We start from the raw sequence: 23803 nt of genomic DNA, 5'->3' as shown, positions 1-23803 counted from the left end.
TACATAAACTTCTGAATATTTTTGAGTAAAGAGCAGGGGCACTTCTGGGGACAGAGAATTGTCACTGAAATTAATAAATTGTAATATTGTTTGATATTGTGTCCTGGTAATAACCGAAGATACAGTAAGTGCATGTGGTGGATTGGATGTACTGTATGGACCAATATGATTTACGTTTTTAGGGGATTCTCATGTTTAGAACCGTGATAGGCTTTCACTCAAATGGTCTGACATGGTCACGTAAATTGTGAGGCTTTCACTCAAACGGTCTGACATGGTCAGGTAAATTGTGTAACTTTTAAGTACCTGCTAAGATTCAAGTAATTACTTCTAAATATTCTATGTAATTGCTAGGATTCAAGAATCCAATGACTCACCATGGATCGGGTCACATGGCATGCCTATATTAAAGAAAATAGGCAAATTGCAGTTCACATTTAATGGCTGAATTGATCATTACCCACTCAACTTATGACAGAATAACAAATTGTTTAGCTCATTTCTATGTCCAATATTGTATATTATTTTAGTAAAAAAGCATATGATTTTGACACAAACAACAATACTACAACTACATGAGTGCTTAGAATATTAAAATGAGGATTTAGGTGGCATTTACAATTTTAAAGAAGAGCAATCATTTCATTGAAATATGTTTATGTACCTTCTATTCTGCTTTTATGCCATTAAGTTTATACATTATTCAACTTAATGAAATATGTAAAATGTTTTGGATCATTACAGCCCTGAACAATTGGTCTTAAAATGATCATTGTTTTAGCTAGCCTTGTTAGAAATAGTTTACTTCTTTTCACCCAGTTCAATTTAAATGTTATTTGATATTATCACTAGGGAGTAATCTGAATATTCAATATTCATTTAGGTTGTTCATATCAGGCTTGCACTCTTAAGAGCTAAATTCCATCTTTTGTCAATAGCAAATTCAGAGTCTGAACTACAGCTGAAATATTTATGGTAGCAAGGAACAAGAATAATCAAAGTTTGACTGCTCTAGCTCTGTTACTTGTATTAGGGCAAAAGGCTGGGGAAGGTCAACATTCCTATTGGCCATAGCTCTATTTTACATTCTACAGAGAATTATTAGAGAAATAACAATTGCACATATCTTTTTATGTATTTTTTTTTTTTTTTTTGGCATCAATGTTTTATGCAAGCATAATATGGAATTGTGGAAAATGGGTGGATCACTAGGAGTAAGCTCATAAAAACAAGAACAGACCATTCATTATACATTGAATATATCGCTAAAGCCCAGGGGGCAGTGATAGGAGTTAACTTACAAAATGCTGTTTTCCCTCACAGTATGTATTTAAATATAATGTGAAGACCTGTTGACATGCAAATATTAAATAAAAAGCCAACATATTTTGGTCATTCTGAATTGAACCACTTTGCCAAGTTGTACAGCAAAGGTGACAGTTGGGACAAAATATTATACTGACAGCTTTCAGCTTTTATTTATATATATATTCTCATATTTAAAAAAAAAAATGTTATCGTATAACAAAAAGTTAATTATGGAAGTGCTGAACCTGTATTACATTGAGCACTTATCTTGTGCTAAAAACCCACAGCTCCAAAGAAAAGAAAATAAGCACTTTTAAATATAGAAATAGAGAGTGCAGCGCTGGACTTATGACAAAAACATATGTGAGTGATAAATCAATTATTCAATCAATTAATCAAAATAGTAAGTCACAGTGGTTTCCAATCATTGAAAGGAGATCAGCAACAATTAGGTGCTCAAAAGTATTAAGTATTAAAAAACAATGAATCAATAAAATACAGTCCAAAATAGTGATGTGTAGAAATTCAATACAGGCTCCGGGATCAATTTTCCACCCTGTAGTGCTGCCCACCACCTAATGGTAAAAATGGAGGCTTACCAGAAAGCCTGTGACCGCCCTTACTCAGGGGGGGTCAAAACAGGCTTAGTAGAAGTGGACCATCAAGGGAATACTCCAGGACACAGTGCTAGGAAGAGACCTCAACCTCCTGCATGGACGACCAGCTGGCGGAGTGCTTCACAAGGTGCTGTCCCAGGATCGCTTTTCATAGAGCAGTCAGGTAGTGCTTCCACAACTCCAGTAAAAAAGAATCATAAATGCCAAAAAGAAAAAAGGGGAGAGACTCCAATGGTGTAGAAAACTTTCGACTGGTTTATTAAAATAACAAAGGTAAAAACATAAAATCTTATAGAGATGGTAAAAACGATACCACTGCCGTTTTAACTCTAAATAAGGGCGGTCACAGGCTTTCTGGTAAGCCTCCATTTTTACCATTAGGTGGTGGGCAGCACTACACGGTGGAAAATTGATCCCGGAGCCTGTAATGAATTTCTACACATCACTATTTTGGACTTTATTTTATTGATTCATTGTTTTTTAATACTTAATACTTTTGAGCACCTAATTGTTGCTGATCTCCTTTCAATGATTGGAAACCATTCACTGTGAATTACTATTTTGATTAATTGATTGAATAATTGATTTATCACTCACATATGTTTTTGTCATAAGTCCAGCGCTGCACTCTCTATTTCTATATTTGTTCTATGTGCCCTCATATCGGGGTTATAGTGCACAGCAGCAGGACCTTTTTTACAAATTTTTTATACTTTTCTGACCTTCTCACGCACTTAGTGCAATTCTTTTTCTTTTATGTTAAGCACTTTCAAATACCTATACTAAGTACAAATACATAAATAAAAAAACAACCAAACAAAAGCACATTCTCCACTTCAAAACTTAGGATAATCTGAATAATATTTAAGGCAAAACATTTAAGGAATGTTGGGTGAATCTATATTCCCTGAATAATAAATAGAATGAATAGTGTGGTAAAGTACATTTCTATTGAAGAACAAATGTTGCTCAACTCTTGCTTGATTACATTTTTACATGGGTGAATCTTATCTGATGACATTTTCACATGGACCAATGCAAAATGCTACATTTGATGGCAGAATCTTGTTTTAAAATTGGAGAAAATTATAAAAAATGTGAAAAATCAAATCTGGTTTGAAAAATAGCTGAATATCTGCTGAATTTATCTTCAAATCAATGATAAATAAACCCCATATTTTTATTACCTGTTGATGTGTCAGGAGATCTGTTGATTTTCTACTTCCTATGATAGGATTACAATATTGCTTGTTCTGCAGTAAAATCACTGCCGTGTTGTCATTCAAGGTTATTTTTTTATCTTCAAAGGTTTTAAACTATATGACTTAGTCCAAATATGGGCATTAATGGCACATTGCCATCTTCACTGGGAAGGGAGGTGAATGCTATCTTGCTCCATGTGGGATAGGTGAGTGGAACATGAGCCCAACACCTTGTCACCACCCCCTCCTGGGCTTTGGTGTCACACATTAGTTCCCTGTAATGTCATAGCTGATTTTTGGCCTTAGTCTGAGTATGGGTAGTGATATCAGGAGAAACTCTTCCCTGGAGATCCCCTGGCATATGAAAAAGTGCCAGTGATGACAACAACTATAGTGCTCAAACACTGTTTGAGCTGCAAAGAAGGGGGGCGGTGCTTCCCCAAATTCCAACCTACCATTACTGGAGCAGGCAGGCAGGAAATTCTGGACATTGCTGTAACCTGAAACGGTAAATATTAGTTAAAGATAACAAATTATTTTTTCACTTGTGTGTTTATTACATTTTTTGGTGGTTAGTGCTTCAATAGACTCTCCTTGGGCTCAGACTGTGCATAAACACAGTTTCAGAACCATGGAAAGCATGAGGGAAAATGTACAAATAGACATTCTTGCTACAAGATTTGTCTGAATCATTCCTATAAAGATTTGTCCAAAACTGAAAAACAGCTGCTACTATACTATCACGACTCTTCCGGTCAAGATTCAAACTAACAACATTTTGCCTGCAAATGTAATAGTATAAAGGACAAATCCTGATAGAAAATGCTGGGTAAATCCCAACAAATCTTGCTTGGGCAGATTTAGCAATTTTTTTTACAGGGTGAATTTCACTAGTGAATCCTTGATAAAGGATATGCAATATGTGGTGTTATTTAAACATGGGAAATCCAAATATTTGCTTGAATTTAACTCAGCTGTAAGTACATCTACTGCTGTTTAAATGCATACTTCCAGCATTTAGTACACATTTCTTTTGGATATATAACCACCTTTTCTCCTTTTTTGGTTAATTGTAATATGAAAAGTAAAACTGTAATGGGATTTAGACAATGAAGAGAAATGTGAAATGTTATTCCTTCTACATAGGCATGCTTAGACATAATGCTGTGATTCTATGATACATAAAATCTGTATACACTAAGTGCTTTCAATTCAGTCAAATTATACATATCATAAACTGTTTTTACTGATTTTATTTGATTTCTTCAGTATTTTTCTTTGTTCTTAAAACGGTATTTCTGGCAATCATAGAAATTCAAAATGGACTATTAAAGCAAGGACCATGAACATGGGCTGGCACACTTTTGGCAAATCCAAAGAATGACTAGAGGAACATCAGCCTTAAATAGAAGCCTGACCACACGTTGGAAATCCCCTTGTGTGCAGTTTTAATTTAGCATTATGTGCCGTGCCAACTATCCAACTTGAAATTGCTGTGAAATCACATTTCTATGTCATTAAACTGTGCAGAACCATTTCACATGTGGCCATGGTTAAATGCCTTAGCAGGCAAGTGCTTATATATGCTGTTTACTGACAGGTATATAGCGAATAAATTCTTCTTCATGGGGAAATTGCCTTGTGCTAATGTGAAGCACCCCTGCTCTTATTCATTGTTTTTAAAACTGACAGGCATGCACACTAACCTAAAAGACCACTATTTTTATATTACCCCAGGGGTGAATCACCAATAGATTTGATTTATATAATAAATGTCACAGTGGCTGTTGTGAGCTAATGGCGACTGTCCCTCATTTCAACAAGAGCAGCTGGGAGATTCAGTATGACCTTTTTAGAGGGGCTACCATACAATAAACTGAGAAAAGGCATATGCTTTCAGAGGTACTAACATGTTTTTCAGAAGAAAAATTGCAATACAATGTCCCCTTTATATTTGTAAATGAAAATAAAGTTCCACAAAGATAATTTGAGTGTGTTTATTGATTAATATGGTGCAATTATGTTATACTTTCCTTATGATTTCTTTGAGGTAGTTATAACAAGGCACATAGCGAAACAACTCATTGAAGATTTCTCAGTGGAATAGCTCAGAGGTCACTGTGCTAGATACATGGCAACAGGCAAGTTCAGTATAAAGTGAACCTGTCACCAGTGTGACTCATTGCACTGTTCCAGCAATTTACCAGGCAGTGGCTCTGTGTTTTTCTAGAACACTGACATAAAGTCTGATATCATACTGATATAATTTACGGTACTGTGGTGATGGCAATGAAAACATACTAGCCAAGTTCAAGTGCAATAGTTCCAGCTTATTAAGTTGTCTTAAACTGTTATAAATGATAGGTTTTATTACTGTATTATTAAAATGCATTCATATAATTTATAAGAAGTATATTATTAGTCTTTAACCACCTCAATACCACTGTATAGTAAAACATCTGTGAATAGATGACTCATTGGACAGCTATGATCACAGGTTTAATGTACAGTGTTCTGTACCTTTTGATCACTGTGAACCAATCACAGCCACCACAATTGTTATCATTCAACTCACTTTCACCAGCAGAAGGGGAGTGCTGAATGACTCTAAACACAGGCAGGAATGAGGACTGCAGCAGATTGAAGGTTAAAGTGGTTGCAACCCTAAAAAAAAAAAAAGAGAGATCCTGTTCCCTTATAGCAGGTTAAACAGCACAGTGCTGTCTAACCTGTCCCTCTGTAAGATGTAAAAAACCTGGTTGATCCTGCCAGTCCTTGTGTCCCCCTCTGCGTACTGACCATGGTAATCAGGGCTCAGCAGCCCTGATTATCGTGGTCAGTTAATGTGTCTCCGTCATCCGCTGCTCTACTCTCTCCCCCTCTCCCCCCTCCTCCCTGCCTGTCAGCTCCTGTGTTTGTGTGAGCCATCTTCGCCCCCTCCTGTTGCTTTTAGCAGAAAAGTTTAAATAATGTCACTGCCAGCTCCTCTCTTTTATCCAGCCATAACACACAGTGTTTTTAAAACAATGCCTCTAAATTCCTTTTTTCACATATCTTCAGGCCGGTCGCGTGACTCCCAGCCACTCTCCTAGTCCGATCCAGGGCTACAGTGGGAGGGACTGAGTGGCCAGCACGGCGGTCACATGACCTCCCTGGCTGACATCAGAGGGAGATCTCGGCCCCTCCCGCTATAGCCTTGGGTTGGAGGAGTAGAGCGAACAGGAGTCATGTGAACGGCCTGAAGATATCTGAAAAAAAAGGTATTTCGAGGCATTGTTATAAAAAAACACTTACACTGTGTGTTATGGCTGAATATAAGAGGGGGGCTGGCAGTGAACTACTTCTTAATGGTTACAACCTCTTTAAGGTGTGGGGGTTAATATGCCACTGATCATCAATGATTGTGGGATTGTTTTCTTAAAGGTGGAGGGGTCATGAAATGTGTTAAAGTGCCACTAAACCACCGTGGATTATGGGGTTGTTTTTTTTAAGGTGGGGGGTTAAAGTGCCACTGATAACTAGTGATTGTGAGATCCTTTTTTTGGTGTTTAATTTGTTTACTGAGGGTTTTACAACAGTACAATGGTTGCAATTTCATAGGCACAAATATCATGTAATATAGGTTAGTTACTCAAGTTTAAAATATCGAGTAATAGGCAATGAGGATGTACTGACACATGTACAACTCAATAATTATGGTAAGGGAAAGAAAAGAAGAAGAAAGCCTAGACACTATATGGAAGAGTCAAGAAGGGAGAGTGATAAGTTAGTGGAGGGGAAGGAGGATATGGAAGGGTCTGGGAAGGAGAAGTGGGAAGGGGAGGAACTGGATGGAGAGGATACCTAGTGACTGTGTGTAGCTTTCAGGCAATATAATTATATCAGATATAGAGCTAAGAAAATCATATATAAAGAGCACCAACCTTCAAAATATCTTTAGCTGCTGCCCCTTTAAGTGTGTTAAACCCACTAATAGAATTCAGAATTATAAAGTTAGGTGCTACTTCTACACTTAGTGCTTTTAAAAAAAATGTTTCACTGCTGCACTGTGTGTTATATTAGCTGTTGAGGAGGGCATATAACATGCTGAGATTTACTACCTCACTTGCTGATATAATCCAAAGGCTGAGTAGGTCTTTATGGCCATATGAGTCTGGTGAGTGGTTCCCTTTACCACATGTGGTGGAGCACTTTATTTTGGAGTGAAGAAGCTGTCACCGATATTTAAAGACACGGAGCATGGGACTCTTTCATATATGCATGCACACTAACTGAATTGCATAACAATTATTTGTGAGTGGAAATTATTTTGAAGGTGTATGGACACTGTTGAAAAGATTTATTTAAACGAATATGGACATCAATAGAGATTGACTTTTTTGGATACTTGGTGTATTGTCATATTCAGGGGTTTGGTATATACAGTATAACTTGTATTTGCCCTATTGCACCACTTTGGGATTTTTTCATATTCCTCCACACCTTTTGACATTTTTTATATTTTTTTTTTGAATTTTTGATAAGCACTAAGTGTATAAGTAGTGACTAATTTTATAATTCTGATATCAGAGATCCAGTAGGTAATGGTCAAAGTTATTTGGTGAGGAATACAAAACCTACGGCTCACAGAAAAAAATTAAATTTAGACAGTGTTTTACAGCTTCACTGTTCATTTTTCATTTAGTAAGGCCCAATGCACCCTATTTTTACCCTGCAACAGTACCATGAGTTCAGATTTCTTTAAAGGTTAAGCAATCCCAGATTTTTTGTCTTTTTGTCCTTCATATAGTAAAACAAAAAACCCAGTGGTTAATAAATACCACCAAAGCAAACCTTTATCTGTGTCAAGAAATTGTCAGACTTTTACAGCACTGAAAAATGGTAATTAAGGGGTATATACAGCTAAATACTCAGGTGGCTGAGATAATTTATTAAATATATGATTTTATAATTTTCAGCATATTGGTCAAATATCTAGTAAAAAACGATAGATTCCTTTTTCCCATTTTTTATTTTTTTATTTGACTGGGTCTTTTCAATAAGCACATTATGTTGGACTATACTAAAATTATTTTTATATTTTTCAATTATTAGGGCATGCCTGTAATGAGAGAAATACATTGCTTATCACCTTTTGGAAAATGGCCTCATCACTATACTGACCCGCTGACTTAAATATGTTTCCTGATTTCTCTAGACTGTACTTGTTAAGTTCCAGAAGTATCTCCTGATATGTTTTATCCCTCAGACCTTCCGTCATCATTTCTATTGTCCAACTCTGGACTCGTTCTATTGTGATATTAAAGTCTTGTTTTTTTGGGTTTTTTTGGTTTAAAAATAATACACATTATACTTACCTGCTCTGTGCAGTAGTTTTGCACAGAGCATTAAGTATAAAATTGATGCGCTTTAAATAAATAGTGCACAATATGCTGCTGCGACTAAGCTTAAATCCAGGAATAAAAAATGCATACATGTGAATAAAATAAATAAATAACTATGGTGCTAATACATGTGTTAAAATTGCCAAAATAAATCTTCAAATTGGTGATGTGACGGTGAATATAAATAAAATAATAATGACACTCTGAGTACAATGTCCAGGCAGAGATAAATAGTGGAAGAAAGTAAAAATAATTAAACAGTTCCTTCCCTTAATCCAGATTGATTGACTCACTGGGTTAGATCGTTTGTATCAGGATATTTAGTTTTTCTTGCATCCCACTTTAGCCATAATACTGCTGGTGATTCGGCTCTCAGGATAAAGGTTTTATGCAAAGCAAGCAAAGAAAAAATAGATCATTGTGCAGTGAACTTACTAGATAGTACATAAGCAAAACAGGGACAAGAGATACACTCACAAACTCCCGGTCTATTGTTTGAATGCTTCTAATAGACCAGGAGTTTGTGAGTGTATCTCTTGTCCCTGTTTTGCTTATGTACTATCTAGTAAGTTCACTGCACAATGATCTATTTTTTCTTTGCTTGCTTTGCATAAAACCTTTATCCTGAGAGCCGAATCACCAGCAGTATTATGGCTGAAGTGGGATGCAAGAAAAACTAAATATCCTGATACAAACGATCTAACCCAGTGAGTCAATCAATCTGGATTAAGGGAAGGAACTGTTTAATTATTTTTACTTTCTCCCACTATTTATCTCTGCCTGGACATTGTACTCAGAGTGTCATTATTATTTTATTTATATTCACCGTCGCATCACCAATTTGAAGATTTATTTTGGCAATTTTAACACATGTATTAGCACCATAGTTATTTATTTATTTTATTCACATGTATGCATTTTTTATTCCTGGATTTAAGCTTAGTCACAGCAGCATATTGTGCACTATTTATTTAAAGCGCATCAATTTTATACTTAGTACTATTTGTTTGGTTATCTGATCACCCTATATTGATAGCAGCTTTAATTTACTGATTTTTTCATAGCACTAACTATATTGGTATATATATATTTTTAAGCACAATTTATTTATATCACACATATCTATCCACATCAGCGCTTGGTTTTTATTCATTTTTTTGCACAGAGCATGCCAGATCCTCTTCTTCTCAGGTCCCTTGTCTGCACTCCTGGCCTCTCCATCCTGCCAAGTGCCCCCATAGCAAGCAGCTTGCTATGGGGGCACTTGAACCGAGCCACTGATCTGTGTGTCCATTCAGACAAGGAGCCATGGCTTGGCCCCGCTTCCTCTCTCTCCTCATTGGCTCACTGACTTTGATTGCAGCAGCGAGAGCCAATGGCACCCTCTGCTGTGTCTCAGCCAATCAGGAGGGAGAGTCCCATATAGCTGAAGCTCTTGTGCAACATCACTGGATTGAGATGGGGCTCAGGTAAGTATTAGGGGGGCTGAATACCACCAAAGCTAACACTTACCTGAGATCCCTCTCTGCCCAGCGATGTCCATGAGTGTCTTAGCCATCCGAGATTCTCCTGCCTGATTGACAGAGACACAGCAGCAGTGCCTTTGGCTGCTGTCAATCAAAGTCAGCTAGCCAATCAGGGGAGAGAGGGGGTGGGCCGGGTCAGGGCTCCGTGTATGAATGGACACAGGGAGCTGTGAATCGGCTTGGGTGCCCTCATAGCAAGCTGCTTGCTGTGGAGGCACTGAACAGGAGGGAGGGGCCAGAAGAGGGACCCGAGAAGAGGAGGATCCAGGCTGCTCTGTGCAAATCCACTGCAACAGAGCAGGTAAGTATAACATGTTTGTTATTTTTTTTTAGAAAAAAATCACTTTAACTAGGAGCCTGGAGTTCAGTTTTATTGTAAATTACAACATTAGTCACCAGACTTCCTACAATTTTTCTTATACACAATATGTACAAATAATAGTCAATGACCACAAATTGTAATTATGGTGGTTTGTTACTATTGCTATACCACTACCATGAATTTAATTTCAATATCAGAACAGCATATGCTAAATTTAAAAGGGGTCTTAATGGCTTAGTTCTTTAGTTAATCAGTTAGTTAATCATGAATATATATGTTATACATGTATACATAGAATAACCAACATGCCTCATTTGTGATGATATAAAAGTGAAAAAGTGTGGGGCAGGAGGCGGAGCCTAGCAGAGCAGACATGCATTGTTAGAGCTCCACACCGCTGAGGAGAGAAGAGAAGGACAAAGCGGAGCCTGCAGGCTCAAAAGGTATCCATTTGAACCTTTTTGCCCCAGGGAACAAACTGTGAAAGTTTGGGCAGGAAATATGGTACTGGGAGGAAACCGTGGCAGAAATAAAAATCACCTACAAAGAGCTCACAGGCACTCACTGCAGCTGAAGCAGCTCCAGTCACCTCACAAGATATAGCATCAGGGCGCTCTCACAGGCAGAAAGAGGAGGATCCAGGCTGCTCTGTGCAAATCCACTGCAACAGAGCAGGTTAGTATAACATGTTTGTTATTTTTTTTTAGAAAAAAATCACTTTAACTAGGAGCCTGGAGTTCAGTTTTATTGTAAATTACAACATTAGTCACCAGACTTCCTACAATTTTTCTTATACACAATATGTACAAATAATAGTCAATGACCACAAATTGTAATTATAGTGGTTTGTTACTATTGCTATACCACTACCATGAATTTAATTTCAATATCAGAACAGCATATGCTAAATTTAAAAGGGGTCTTAATGGCTTAGTTCTTTAGTTAATCAGTTAGTTAATCATGAATATATATGTTATACATGTATACATAGAATAACCAACATGCCTCATTTGTGATGATATAAAAGTGAAAAAGTGTGGGGCAGGAGGCGGAGCCTAGCAGAGCAGACATGCATTGTTAGAGCTCCACACCGCTGAGGAGAGAAGAGAAGGACAAAGCGGAGCCTGCAGGCTCAAAAGGTATCCATTTGAACCTTTTTGCCCCAGGGAACAAACTGTGAAAGTTTGGGCAGGAAATATGGTACTGGGAGGAAACCGTGGCAGAAATAAAAATCACCTACAAAGAGCTCACAGGCACTCACTGCAGCTGAAGCAGCTCCAGTCACCTCACAAGATATAGCATCAGGGCGCTCTCACAGGCAGAAAATGTCACAGCAAGACTCTCCATTTGAGTCAGATACAGAACAAATCCTCTCACAAACTTCTCCACAAGCCTCCTCAGTATCCCCAGTAATATTATTACAATTTGAAAAGATGCTTTATAAGGCTTTAAAACAAACCTCAGACCAAATAACAAAAAGCCTAACCAAAGAAATAAGAGAGCTGGGAAACCGCACCGCAGCCTTAGAAATAAAAATGGATGAAATTGAAATTACAACCCAAGAAAATATAACAGAATTGGAACAATTAAAAAAAGAGAATTTAATACTTCAAACTAAGCTCGAAGATTACGAAAATAGAGCCAGACGTTCAAACTTGCGCATAAGGGGAATACCTGAAACTGTGACAGATCTGCAATCTACTATTACTGCTCTATTACAAGAACTAAAGCCAGATATGCCTATTGAACGTTTAGAACTGGACAGAGTACACAGAGCCCTCACAGCCAAAAAGAAAGATGGACCCCCACGTGATATAATCACAAAATTTCATTATTACAGAACGAAAGAACAAATACTAATTGCTGCAAGAGAAAAAAAGGAACTTAATTTTCAAGGACACAATTATCAAATTTTTGCTGACCTATCCCAACTTACTATTACTAAAAGACGATCCATGAAACCCCAACTAATGGAACTGCAACGCCACAACATTATGTATCAATGGGGCTTCCCCTTTTCAGTCAGATTTAACTACCAAGGTACAATTTACAGAAGCAGATCAGCAGATGAACTACAACAAACCCTTTTAAAATTAAATCTGACAGAACCCACAAGCAGCAACACTCCCACACGCAGAAGAATAGCATCATCTTCACCTTCAGGCAGCACCCAGAAAATTTCAGAACAAAATGGGAATCATCATTCTCACAAAAGAGGCCGTTATGCCACATCATCCATGGACCAAGAAGATTCAATGGACTGACATCCTAATTCCTGATATCTCTTCATATATTATACTAAGAGATGGTTCTCTATAAAAAACCTATATTTATAACTGAATGTAACTGCATTCTGATAGTCACACACTGTGTGGGATCATGTTACATTCCAGTTATATTTCTTATTACTTCTGATTCATATAGCCTTAGAATATATAAGTGAAATAAGGAAATTCTTGTTCAGTTATATATTATCAGGTAATAACAATAGATTTATTACTTTTTAGGACAAATATGTTCAATAATCCAGAAGTAATGGAAGCTTTTTCTTTCTTTTCTCAAAACAAATATATTATTACCTAACTAGTTCCTAGAATTATGTTTTTGTTTATTCTAATCTGAAGCAATACAACCTCAATTTTATGAGTTAACATATCTAAACAGTTACATATGAATAAAATATGTAATTGTTTACTCTAAAAGGGTTAAAATCCCAAAATAATTCAAACTATCTTCATCAATACCAAAGTTATTAACAGTACCTTTCTAACTGAATTATTTAGCCTAGGGCAAGACTAACCATATACAACCACCCTGGAATAAATAATTTCAACAAAAACTATATTCTGCACTCCAATTAATGAAACATCATTTTGATGTCTTTTGACATAGCACTTCTCTCCTGTAAGCGGAAGATCCGTGTACCCCCATTAGCCCTCCTCATTCTCCCAACCATATTATGTGGGAGTGTGACGAAGGCACTTATTCCCCTGAGAGAGATATTTATTCTCTTTCACGGGTAAATTGTGATTACTTGCAAAAAATAATTTATACAATGTATCATCTAATCTCATATGTTTTTTGTTTACTCTTTACTCCAGAATTCACTGGTTTCTTTTCTATCTATTCATCTCTTCAGTCCACACAGGTTGATCTGCGCAGTCAGCTCTGCATAACAAAAAGTAAGTCAAAACTATTTGATCTATTGCCATGGCACCACTGAATATACTTTCCCTGAATGTTCAGGGAATAAATGTCCCTCAAAAAAGGACCAAAGCCTTCCGTACTTTCCATAACAAGAAGGCTCACATAGTATGCCTCCAAGAAACACACTTCACCAAAGATTCTACTCCAAAATATATTTCTCCTTTTTATCAACAAATTTACACGGCTTCTGCCTGTATCAAGCAAAGGGGAACTCTAATTGCATTTCACCGATCCACACCATTCACCTTATCATCAGAAATTAAAGACCCAGAAGGTAGATACCTGATACTCATGGGTTATATAATGGATACAGCAATCACAGTGATTTCCTACTACGCTCCTAACAAACAACCTACACCATTCCTCTCACATATATTACAAGTGATTAATACACACAAAATAGGAACAGTGATAATGTGTGGGGATTCGAACCAGGTCCTCCTCCCATTTCTAGATAAATCACCTTTTACACCATCCAAAATAACCTCTAGATTACCTTTTTCTCAACTTCTTTCCAAATACAATCTGGTAGATTCATGGAGAGAAAGTAACCCAATGAAAAAGAAATTCACATATTTCTCGCACCCTCATCAAACCTTCACCAGAATAGATCATATTTTTCTAACAATAGGAATGATACCAGAAATTATTGCATCAGATATAATTCCGATTCCGTGGTCTGACCATAATGCAGTATACACTACTATAGCCTCAGCCATACCAAAAGCGCATGACCCAACGTGGTACTTACCGGACATAATGCTCAAACACCCACTACATCAGATGGCCATTGAACAAGGTTTAAAGGAATACATATCAATTAATAATACAACAGACATCTCCCCAATAACACTGTGGGAAGCTCATAAGCCTGTCTTGCGTGGTACAATACAAAGACAAATGGCACTATTTAAACGGGAAAGCAAAAATCTAGCAAAAAAACTAGAGCTCAATTTTAATGCAGCCTACATATCATTTCAAGATAATCCATCTCAGAGTACAAAATCTCATCTGGAAAAATCTAGATTGGAATACGATCTATTTCTCACTGAGTCAGTTGATAAATCCCTCAAACGCTCCAAACACAATTTCTACATGAATACAAACAAACCAGGTACATATTTGGCTCGGGCATTAAATTCAACTAACAAATCTTTCAAACCAATACGTTTGAAATTATCAAAAAATGTTTACACTTGTAATCCAGTTAAAATAGTCCATAAATTTCACTCACATCTCGCAACTTTATACAAGACAAACAATGAATTTAATCCTACAGAAGCTGAATCCTTCTTCTCAAAAATAACCTTACCTGAGTTATCTCAGAATCAAAAAAGCAGTTTGGATGAGCCTATAACTATAGATGAAGTTGCTAACGCCATAAAAGACCTAAAACTTAACAAAAGACCAGGCCCAGACGGCTACTCGGCTTTATACTATAAAACATTCTCAGAAATACTCTCTCCCATTCTCACTGAAACTTTTAACAAACTTCTAGATGGACATTCTTTTCGGCAAGAAACACTAATGGCAATTGTTTGTATGATCCCAAAACCCCTTTCTGATGATACTTCCTGTGTGAATTATCGGCCTATCTCTCTGTTAAACCTTGATATTAAATTATTAGCAAAAATAATAGCAAAACGCCTCAATAGCATTATAGGAAAATTAATACATAGAGATCAAGTAGGCTTCATGCCAAATAGACAGGCAGGCGATAATATACGCAGGGCAGTGTTATTGGCACATCTTGCTAAAAAACGGAACATCCCTTTATGTTTTCTATCTCTCGATATTAAGAGGGCATTTGACACAGTATCCTGGCAATATATGCAATATTCATTACAAAAATGGGGTTTTGGACCCCACTTTTTAACATGGATCAAAGCATTATATAATAAACCCAAAGCCTATATAAAATATGCTGGATACAAATCTGAAGCCTTTAATATCGAAAGAGGTACCCGACAGGGTTGCCCATTATCTCCCTTATTATTTGCCCTTATACTCGAACCCATGGCCCAATACATCAGAACAAACCAAACTATAACTGGCATTGAAGTAGGAGGTATTACACACAAATTATGTATATTTGCAGACGATATATTACTTTTTCTATCATCACCACAGGTCTCTGGTCCTAACTTAATACCAGCTCTTGATGGATTTGCAGCCCTATCCGGCCTTATGATTAATCCTAAGAAATGCCTAGTGCTTAATATTTCACTCACAAACATGGAATTGATCCCGGCTAGGGCTGCACTCCCATTCACATGGGCAGAAAAATCAATCCCATATCTTGGAATTCATTTAACAGCATCTCATTCTGACTTATTCTCAACCAATTATCCTCCTGTATTAAGACAGATCACAAATCTAATAAAACAATGGTCGCAACTTCCTTTATCCTGGATAGGGAAGATTAATGCAATCAAAATGACTATTCTACCCAAATTGCTTTATCTATTCAGAGTCCTCCCTATTCCAATTCCTTCCTATTTTTTGAGAATAGTACAAAAAAGAGCAACTTCGTTTATATGGGGATCTTCTAAACCACGTATACCTATACACACACTACATCTTCCCAAAAATAAAGGAGGCCTGGGATACCCTAATTTTACTAACTACTACAGAGCAGCACATTTGGCCAGTCTGTCCAAATACCATGCAAAACAGGAAATCCCATTATGGGTATTTATAGAGGCTTCAGAAAATGACCCTCTATTAATATCAAATTTATTATGGCTTGATCCTAAAGACCGCTTTAAAATTCATAATCCCATAACTAAACACTTCTTATCTCTCTGGGATAAACTAAAAACCAAATATCAGTTACAATCTCCACACAATCCTCTCCTTTCTTTTATCAGAAATCCGGCCTTTTATCCGGCATGGATCTACCCAAATTCTTTTAAAGCTTGGACAACATCAGGCATTCAGACACTAAATGACTTCATAGCATCTAAATCATTCCTTTCATTCCCATCGCTTAGAGAAAAATATGATCTACCAAACTCTGAGATATTTAGATATCTCCAAATCAAAAATTTCTATACACCATTCCTAAAGGGGGATACACCATTATCCCAATTATCCATTTTTGAATCAATCTGTACAAAAGATCCATTTGCTAAAGGTACAATTTCATCACTTTATAATCAATTATATGGAGTAGCAAATCTTAATAGACCCTCTTACGTTCAGAGGTGGGAGGAGGACCTGGGACGAACTTTAGAAGACACGGACTGGTCTAATATATGGCTCACATCTAAGTCATCTTCACCCAACATCTTGGCACTGGAGACAAATTATAAAGTCCTAACTCGCTGGTACCTTGTACCCGCTAGAGTGGCAAAATATTCACCTAATACCTCAGCTCTTTGTTTTCGAGGATGCCCAGAAATAGGCACATATTTACACATATGGTGGACGTGCCCAGTAATCCAAACCTTCTGGAAGGAAGTCTTCGTGATTGCATCTAAAATATTTTAAAAAATAATACAACCAGATCCATATTTAACTTTACTTAATCTAAAACCGGAATGGTTAACACTCTCTCAATTCAAACTTATGATCCAACTAATAATGGCTGCAAAACAAACAGTGGCCAAGGCATGGAAATCTCCTACATTGGTACTAGCAGAAACAATTCACAGAATGAATAATACAATGTCCCATGCTAAGATGGTAGCCATCGATCAAAATCAAATTCCAAAATTTGAAAAACTTTGGCATCCTTGGATAAAACAACAGTTCCTGTCAAATTTCAATGACTCTGTCCTGTTGCCATGGTAACAGATTAAATGACTTACGGAGACACCCATTCTAAGGCTTCAAAGAGAACTAAAAAGAATAATAAACTGACGAGCGGGACAACCTTGTGGACCATACCTCTACCTTTCAACCCTTTTTCTTCTTTCTCTTTCCTTTTCTCCACCTTACGATTAAAGCTCATTATCAGAATTTATTTGACCTATATACACTCTACTTGTAAACAATATGTATAGTAGGTATAAATCATTTAAATACCTACAAAAGTAACTAAGGAAATGATATATATCTTTAATTTAGGTTTACGTGAACCCAATGTTTAATATTTGAAATTTCATGATATTTACCTATATAAACCCTACTGTAAAACAATGAGCTTACTTTATAGATCCTTGTAAACTTACTTTATGTATCTTTATGTATCTTTATAACATTGTATACTCAATAAACTTCTTTTGACAAGCAAAAGTGAAAAAGTGTTTTCTGCGTAATATACAATATGCAATGCAAATAGGTAAGAAAATACCGTATGTACTAAAGCATGCCAACCAGCCACATGCGTGTTTTTTATGTGCACATATTTATATATCCAGTTAGTCAATTAGTTAATTGCTGATTGTTATAGTTGGTATAGCCCACTATGATTTCAAATAAATAACTAACTGAAAAAAATGAGAAACACTGCTAGTATAAAATGTCAGTACATACATAGGTATAAAGCTGTATTTCAAGCATTACAGAAAAGAAATAGTCAACAGCTGATAAAACATAAATTATTTTTCATCTGTATTTTGCTTTCTGCAGCGTACATTCCTTTGCCTATCCTTGCATGTCTGCAATAATTAAAGGGGACATTTATTTTATCCAAAGGCAAGTTAGACATATTCAACTCTAATTTTTCAGGCCATGAAACAAAGGAAACAGCTTATTGCCCTAGGTGTTCTTTTCAACAAAGGGAATCTCACCTTTTAAGTTGCTGCACAAAGTTACCAAGGATCACTTAAGGGAATGCTGCTGGGAGGTACTTAGTGGAATAAAAAAAAAAAAAAAAACAAGCACGGGCAGCAACAATCAAGGCCATGTTGCCATGATTACAGTTTAAACACTTTGCTATGTTTTTCATGTTTTACTACTCTCCAGTGAGTGAAAAGTGGAATTATGAATTTTTTCTCTTGTGTGTCAGAAACAAGATGCTTGCACTATTGCAAACAGCACAAATCTTTCTGTTGGCTGTGTTCCATTAAGCATTCTAGCATTTGGTTCTTAGTATGAAAAATGGAAAGAATCATAGCACACAATGCAAAATAATGATAACTTATGTTACTGTGATGCATACAACAAATACATTTTAGGCTTAAAGCGGAACTTTACACATAACAACTTGATCAAAAATAATGTTCGTTAGCAAAGAACAAACATCCCACATGAATAATTATGCAAATTAATTATTAACAAAATTGGTGTTTGCTGTAAATTGCCTCCAGCATTGTTCCTGTTTCTTCTTGCCGGAGGCTGCCATTTTGCTGAAGCCCAGAGCCCAGTAGAAGAGCAGTAAATCATAAAGTGGAACCAAACCCATCGATTTAAGGGTTTCAAAAAACAGGTACAATCCTGGAATGCTGGGATTGCTAACTGTCACATTTGCTTGTGTCCGCAACCAAACTGTCAAGCCATCAACTAGCTGGCATAAGAAATTATTACATGTGCAGCGCCATGGAAGTTGCAGATCAAACAGAAGCAGCTTTGTTGGCTGTAAGGGACAGGAGGGCTTAATTCTGGTTTAAGGCTGTCAACAGATGGCCTCTACAAATTCTGCAGTGCATAAAAATGGAGAGTAACTGAGCATGTGCATAGCTGGGTGAGGCAGTGTATTACTGGATTTTAAACAGTATAGGCCAGTGATGGCGAACCTTGGCACCCCAGATGTTCTGGAACTACATTTCCCATGATGCTCTACTACACTGCAGAGTGCATGAGCATCTGGGGTGCCATCACTGGAATAGGCACTTATTTTTAATGTTTATATAACAGGGAGTTTGGGACTTTAAATGAAGCGATTTGAAATGCGGAGGATTAAAAATGGTCAGAGTAATGTTAGTATAAAATAACATATAGCCTATAGGTGCCAGGGATGGCATATCCGGTAACTGATGATAAAATTGCATAGCAAAATAATATAGTCATGATATTAATAAATTAATGACATCAAGGTAATAATGGATAGAGTTCTGGCATCAATTGTAGCTCGACGCGTTTCGTGGATGATTTTGTCCACTCATCAGGAGCTGATGCATAGTATTCCTGTAGGATATATACGTATAGTCAACCTCAATCCGTATAGAGAGGAATAAAACAAAAAATGCTGGAAAAATTTGGCCAGACAAGCACTTACCAACCCTGACACTGAGCGTGGCGCATGGCAGATGGCATGGAGTGGGCCAGGGACAACAAACCCCGTGGCGGGAGCTGAGGCAGCATGTGATGTATGGATGACATCAGGTAATAAAATGACAATGTATGGGTAGTGAAAAGATCTCTATGTGGCAGCAATGATAAAACATGGATTGTCAGAGAGTAGAAATACCTGAGGATAAATGTTAAAAAATATATATAGTATATCAGTATTCGTTCAAAACAGAGCAGGTTATATTGAGTATTATATAGTATAAATAATGTATACAAAGGTACTTGTATATGAAGAATACTGATGAGTAATACAATAGAAGTCATATAATAAAGGAGATCTGGTAAGGGAATGATTGTGACAATAATGATGGGGCATAGCTTGTCAGAAAAGGATATCTGGGACTGAATATTGGAAGTGGTGTATAATTAATATTAATTAGAATAGAGCAAATTACGTTGAGAAATAATATAAATAATGTACCCAGAGATACCCGTGTTAGGAAAGTGCTCATAGATAATGCAGTGAAGGTTGTATAATAAACAGGGGATCTGATTGAAAAAATGAATAGTGAAAGATCTGGATATGTGTGGGTTAATGGGTAGGGGGAATATGAAGAATTGTGTAGAAAAATGATATTCAACATCAGGTAAACCCTTTCATGTCTACGCTCACCTTCACTGTCACGTTTTCCACTCTGTTGCACCCTACACCTTGTTTCTTGTACTAGTTTTCTACACAATTCTTCATATTCCCCCTACCCATTAACCCACACATATCCAGATCTTCCACTATTCATTTTTTCAATCAGATCCCCTGTTTATTATACAACCTTCACTGCATTATCTACAAGCACTTTCCCAACACGGGTATCTCTGGGTACATTATTTATATTATTTCTCAACGTAATTTGCTCTATTCTAATTAATATTAATTATACACCACTTCCAATATTCAGTCCCAGATATCCTTTTCTGACAAGCTATGCCCCATCATTATTGTCACAATCATTCCCTTACCAGATTTTATTATATGACTTCTATTGTATTACTCATCAGTATTCTTCATATACTATATTATACTATATAATACTCAATATAACCTACTCTGTTTTGAACGAATACTGATATACTATATATATTTTTTAACATTTATCCTCAGGTATTTCTACTCTCTGACAATCCATGTTTTATCATTGCTGCCACATGGAGATCTTTTCACTACCCATACATTGTCATTTTATTACCTGATGTCATCCATACATCACATGCTGCCTCAGCTCCCGCCACGGGGTTTGTTGTCCCTGGCCCACTCCATGCCATCTGCCATGCGCCATGCTCAGTGTCAGGGTTGGTAAGTGCTTGTCTGGCCAAATTTTTCCAGCATTTTTTGTTTTATTCCTCTCTATACGGATTGAGGTTGACTATATGTATATATCCTACAGGATTACTATGCATCAGCTCCTGATGAGTGGACAAAATCATCCACGAAACGCGTCGAGCTACAATTGATGCCAGAACTCTATCCATTATTACCTTGATGTCATTAATTTATTAATATCATGACTATATTATTTTGCTATGCAATTTTATCATCAGTTACCGGATATGCCATCCCTGGCACCTATAGGCTATATGTTATTTTATACTAACATTACTCTGACCATGATCTATCCAGTGTAATTATGTATTCTACTGCTTGTATCTTTCTACCTAATATGCCTATATTTTTGTGTCAATTATATATGTATGCCTGTATATACACATGAAATTCTTTTACTATATACTTACTAATACTAATAAAATTACAATTTTAATCCTCCGCATTTCAAATCACTTCATTTAAAGTCCCAAACTCCCTGTTATATATAGCCGATTTTGGGATGGAGGCGACTAGTGCGCCTCATTTAAAGTCCCAATTCCCCTTCTATTGCATTATTTTTAATGTTTTACATAGCTAAATCTGCAAAAGGGGCCAACCTGAAGTGATCTAGCAGGACTTAAAGTTCTACTTTAAGTGTCAAATTACCATGGCAAATCAGACTATTTCAGAAGTAAATGTCTGATAACTGTCCCACAACGGGCCAAAAAACTCTCATTGTTAAATCATTCCTGGATGATTCACATTTATAATGGCTGAAGATGTCACACATTGAGGCTGATTTACTAACAGAGATGAGAATGTTCACACATTAAATTTGTGTGAATATTCACTTCAATTATCCAATCATGTGCAGATGAAATAAGTAAACAGATATTTGTTTTTCTCATAAAATAATAACTGAAGTGAATTTGCATACAATTCATTGTGTGAACATTCTCAACCCCAGTGATTGTATTTTATACTGCACCATGTTAAACACTGCTTTTTGTCCTGCATACCATTGTCCTGAATGAACCATAAAAATTTGGCCAAATTTTGTAGATTTGCTAATCTGGGTCCTCTCACATCTGTTTATTAAAGCTTTGGATAGATGCCATATTTTTTTAAATTTTCAGAGAATTATTCTACACCTGCTAATCTACTTAAAAAATATTAGTTTCTCTATCACTTCTGAATTCTACATTTTTCTCATTGAATTTGCCCTACTAGGAAAACAGTGGAAAATTGAGAAATCCTAGATTGGTTTTACAATAGCTACAGTGGGGAACCTTTGAAGATTGCATTCTTAATACCAGATTCCTATCCTTAAATCCCTCGACACGTGGAAGGTACCTTGTCATGTTAATGCGGACCAGGCCCAAAGGTTGTGGGGGTCTGCAGGCAAGGGGGCACCCAGATATCCTCCTCACTTGAATGAGTAAGGGGTACATAGTGCCCCTATTTATTCCCCAAAAAAGTGAATAGTAAATACACACACACACTTTTTGAGTGACCTCCAAGTTAAAAACTCTCTCCTCATCTGATGTCCCAAGATGTGCATGCATCATGTGTACTAAACCTTTCATTATTCAAATAAAGAACAGGCATTTACTTTCCAAAGCATTTGGAAATCTTTATTAATGCAAAGCAAATTCCTGTTCTTTATGCCCATGTGACTGAGGCCTTGAAATACATACATAGTAGCCCTTAGTTGTAACTGTAATATGTTGCTGCCAAAGAGTTGGTAGCAAATTATTTAAATTACATTTAAAATCTCCTGTGTAACAGTCTTAAAAGGTCCCAAATCCAATTACTATGTGATGCAAAGGCCTCATCAAGTGAAGAAAAAACTTCCTTTATCTCTACTTAGTGAGCCATTTTTTTTTTTTTCACAAGAGCCTGCAAAGTATTGCTCCTGCACAGTCTACCTCCATCTTTCAGTCTGTACCTCGGTACTGGTGAGTTGTTAGCTGTGAATGGGTGCCAATAAAGTATACACTTGTACCCAACCTGAAGAAGTGCAGTCCAGCAGCACCTTGTTTGTTTGAGAATTAAAAAATCCCATCTTAAATAGCCAGAAATGTAAAACATAATTTACACGAAAAAAAGCAAGGTCTGTATATTTATTAGCCTTTCACCCAATTTGTACTCAACTCTCACCCCAGTAGGACAGTGCAGAAGTTCATTCCCATGTGATTTGGGATCCTCAACTTTCCCAAGATCCCATAAAAAGACTGAGTGATGTCACTCTTGCCCTTTCAAACATGCTGAAAGCCAGGCATAAGGTGAATATGTTTTCCTTTTTTTTTTTCTCCAAATACTTCATTTCTTTTTTTTTTAACAAGTGTGTTTTTTTTTAAGCGGGAGAAACATTTTCTAGGTCTGCTTTGAAGTATTGTAATTGCTGCATAAAAAAGAAAAGTGATTGAATGGCTTGTGAATGTTTTAGTGTATTATGTACTGTATCCATATAACAAAAAATCCTAAAACTAGATGGGAATCAAAGCATTATTTTATGCAAGGAGAAGTGGTATTTAGGTGGCAAGAAATGCATTATTTATGGACCTTGAACATGTATGTAAGGGAAAAATAAAGTTGGCTGGAATAATACTGCTGTCCAGAAATGTGTTGAAAATCTGATCCTTTTTCCATCAAACATTTTGTTCTATTTCATATATTTCTGCTGCATTCACTAAAAAT

General features: G+C 36.5%; 1 protein-coding gene across 27 annotated transcripts in view; it reads right to left on the bottom strand.

Annotated features, from left to right (window-relative positions):
• Nucleotides 1-23803, bottom strand: part of CELF2 (CUGBP Elav-like family member 2) — a 785403-nt gene that overhangs the window by 48468 nt on the left and 713132 nt on the right. For 12 of the 27 annotated variants that reach the window (XM_073619453.1, XM_073619451.1, XM_073619452.1 and 9 more), the window contains one exon: nucleotides 3583-3627. The exons of the other annotated variants lie outside the window; for them this stretch is intronic. In XM_073619453.1, coding sequence (XP_073475554.1) covers nucleotides 3583-3627 — 45 coding nt within the window. The remainder of the gene's footprint in view (nucleotides 1-3582; nucleotides 3628-23803) is intronic. 27 annotated transcript variants of the gene reach the window in all.

Source organism: Aquarana catesbeiana, linkage group LG03 (genome assembly GCF_042186555.1).
Source record: "Aquarana catesbeiana isolate 2022-GZ linkage group LG03, ASM4218655v1, whole genome shotgun sequence".
Classification (NCBI taxonomy): Eukaryota; Metazoa; Chordata; class Amphibia; order Anura; family Ranidae; genus Aquarana; species Aquarana catesbeiana.
This window is presented reverse-complemented; position numbering and strand designations above follow the sequence as displayed.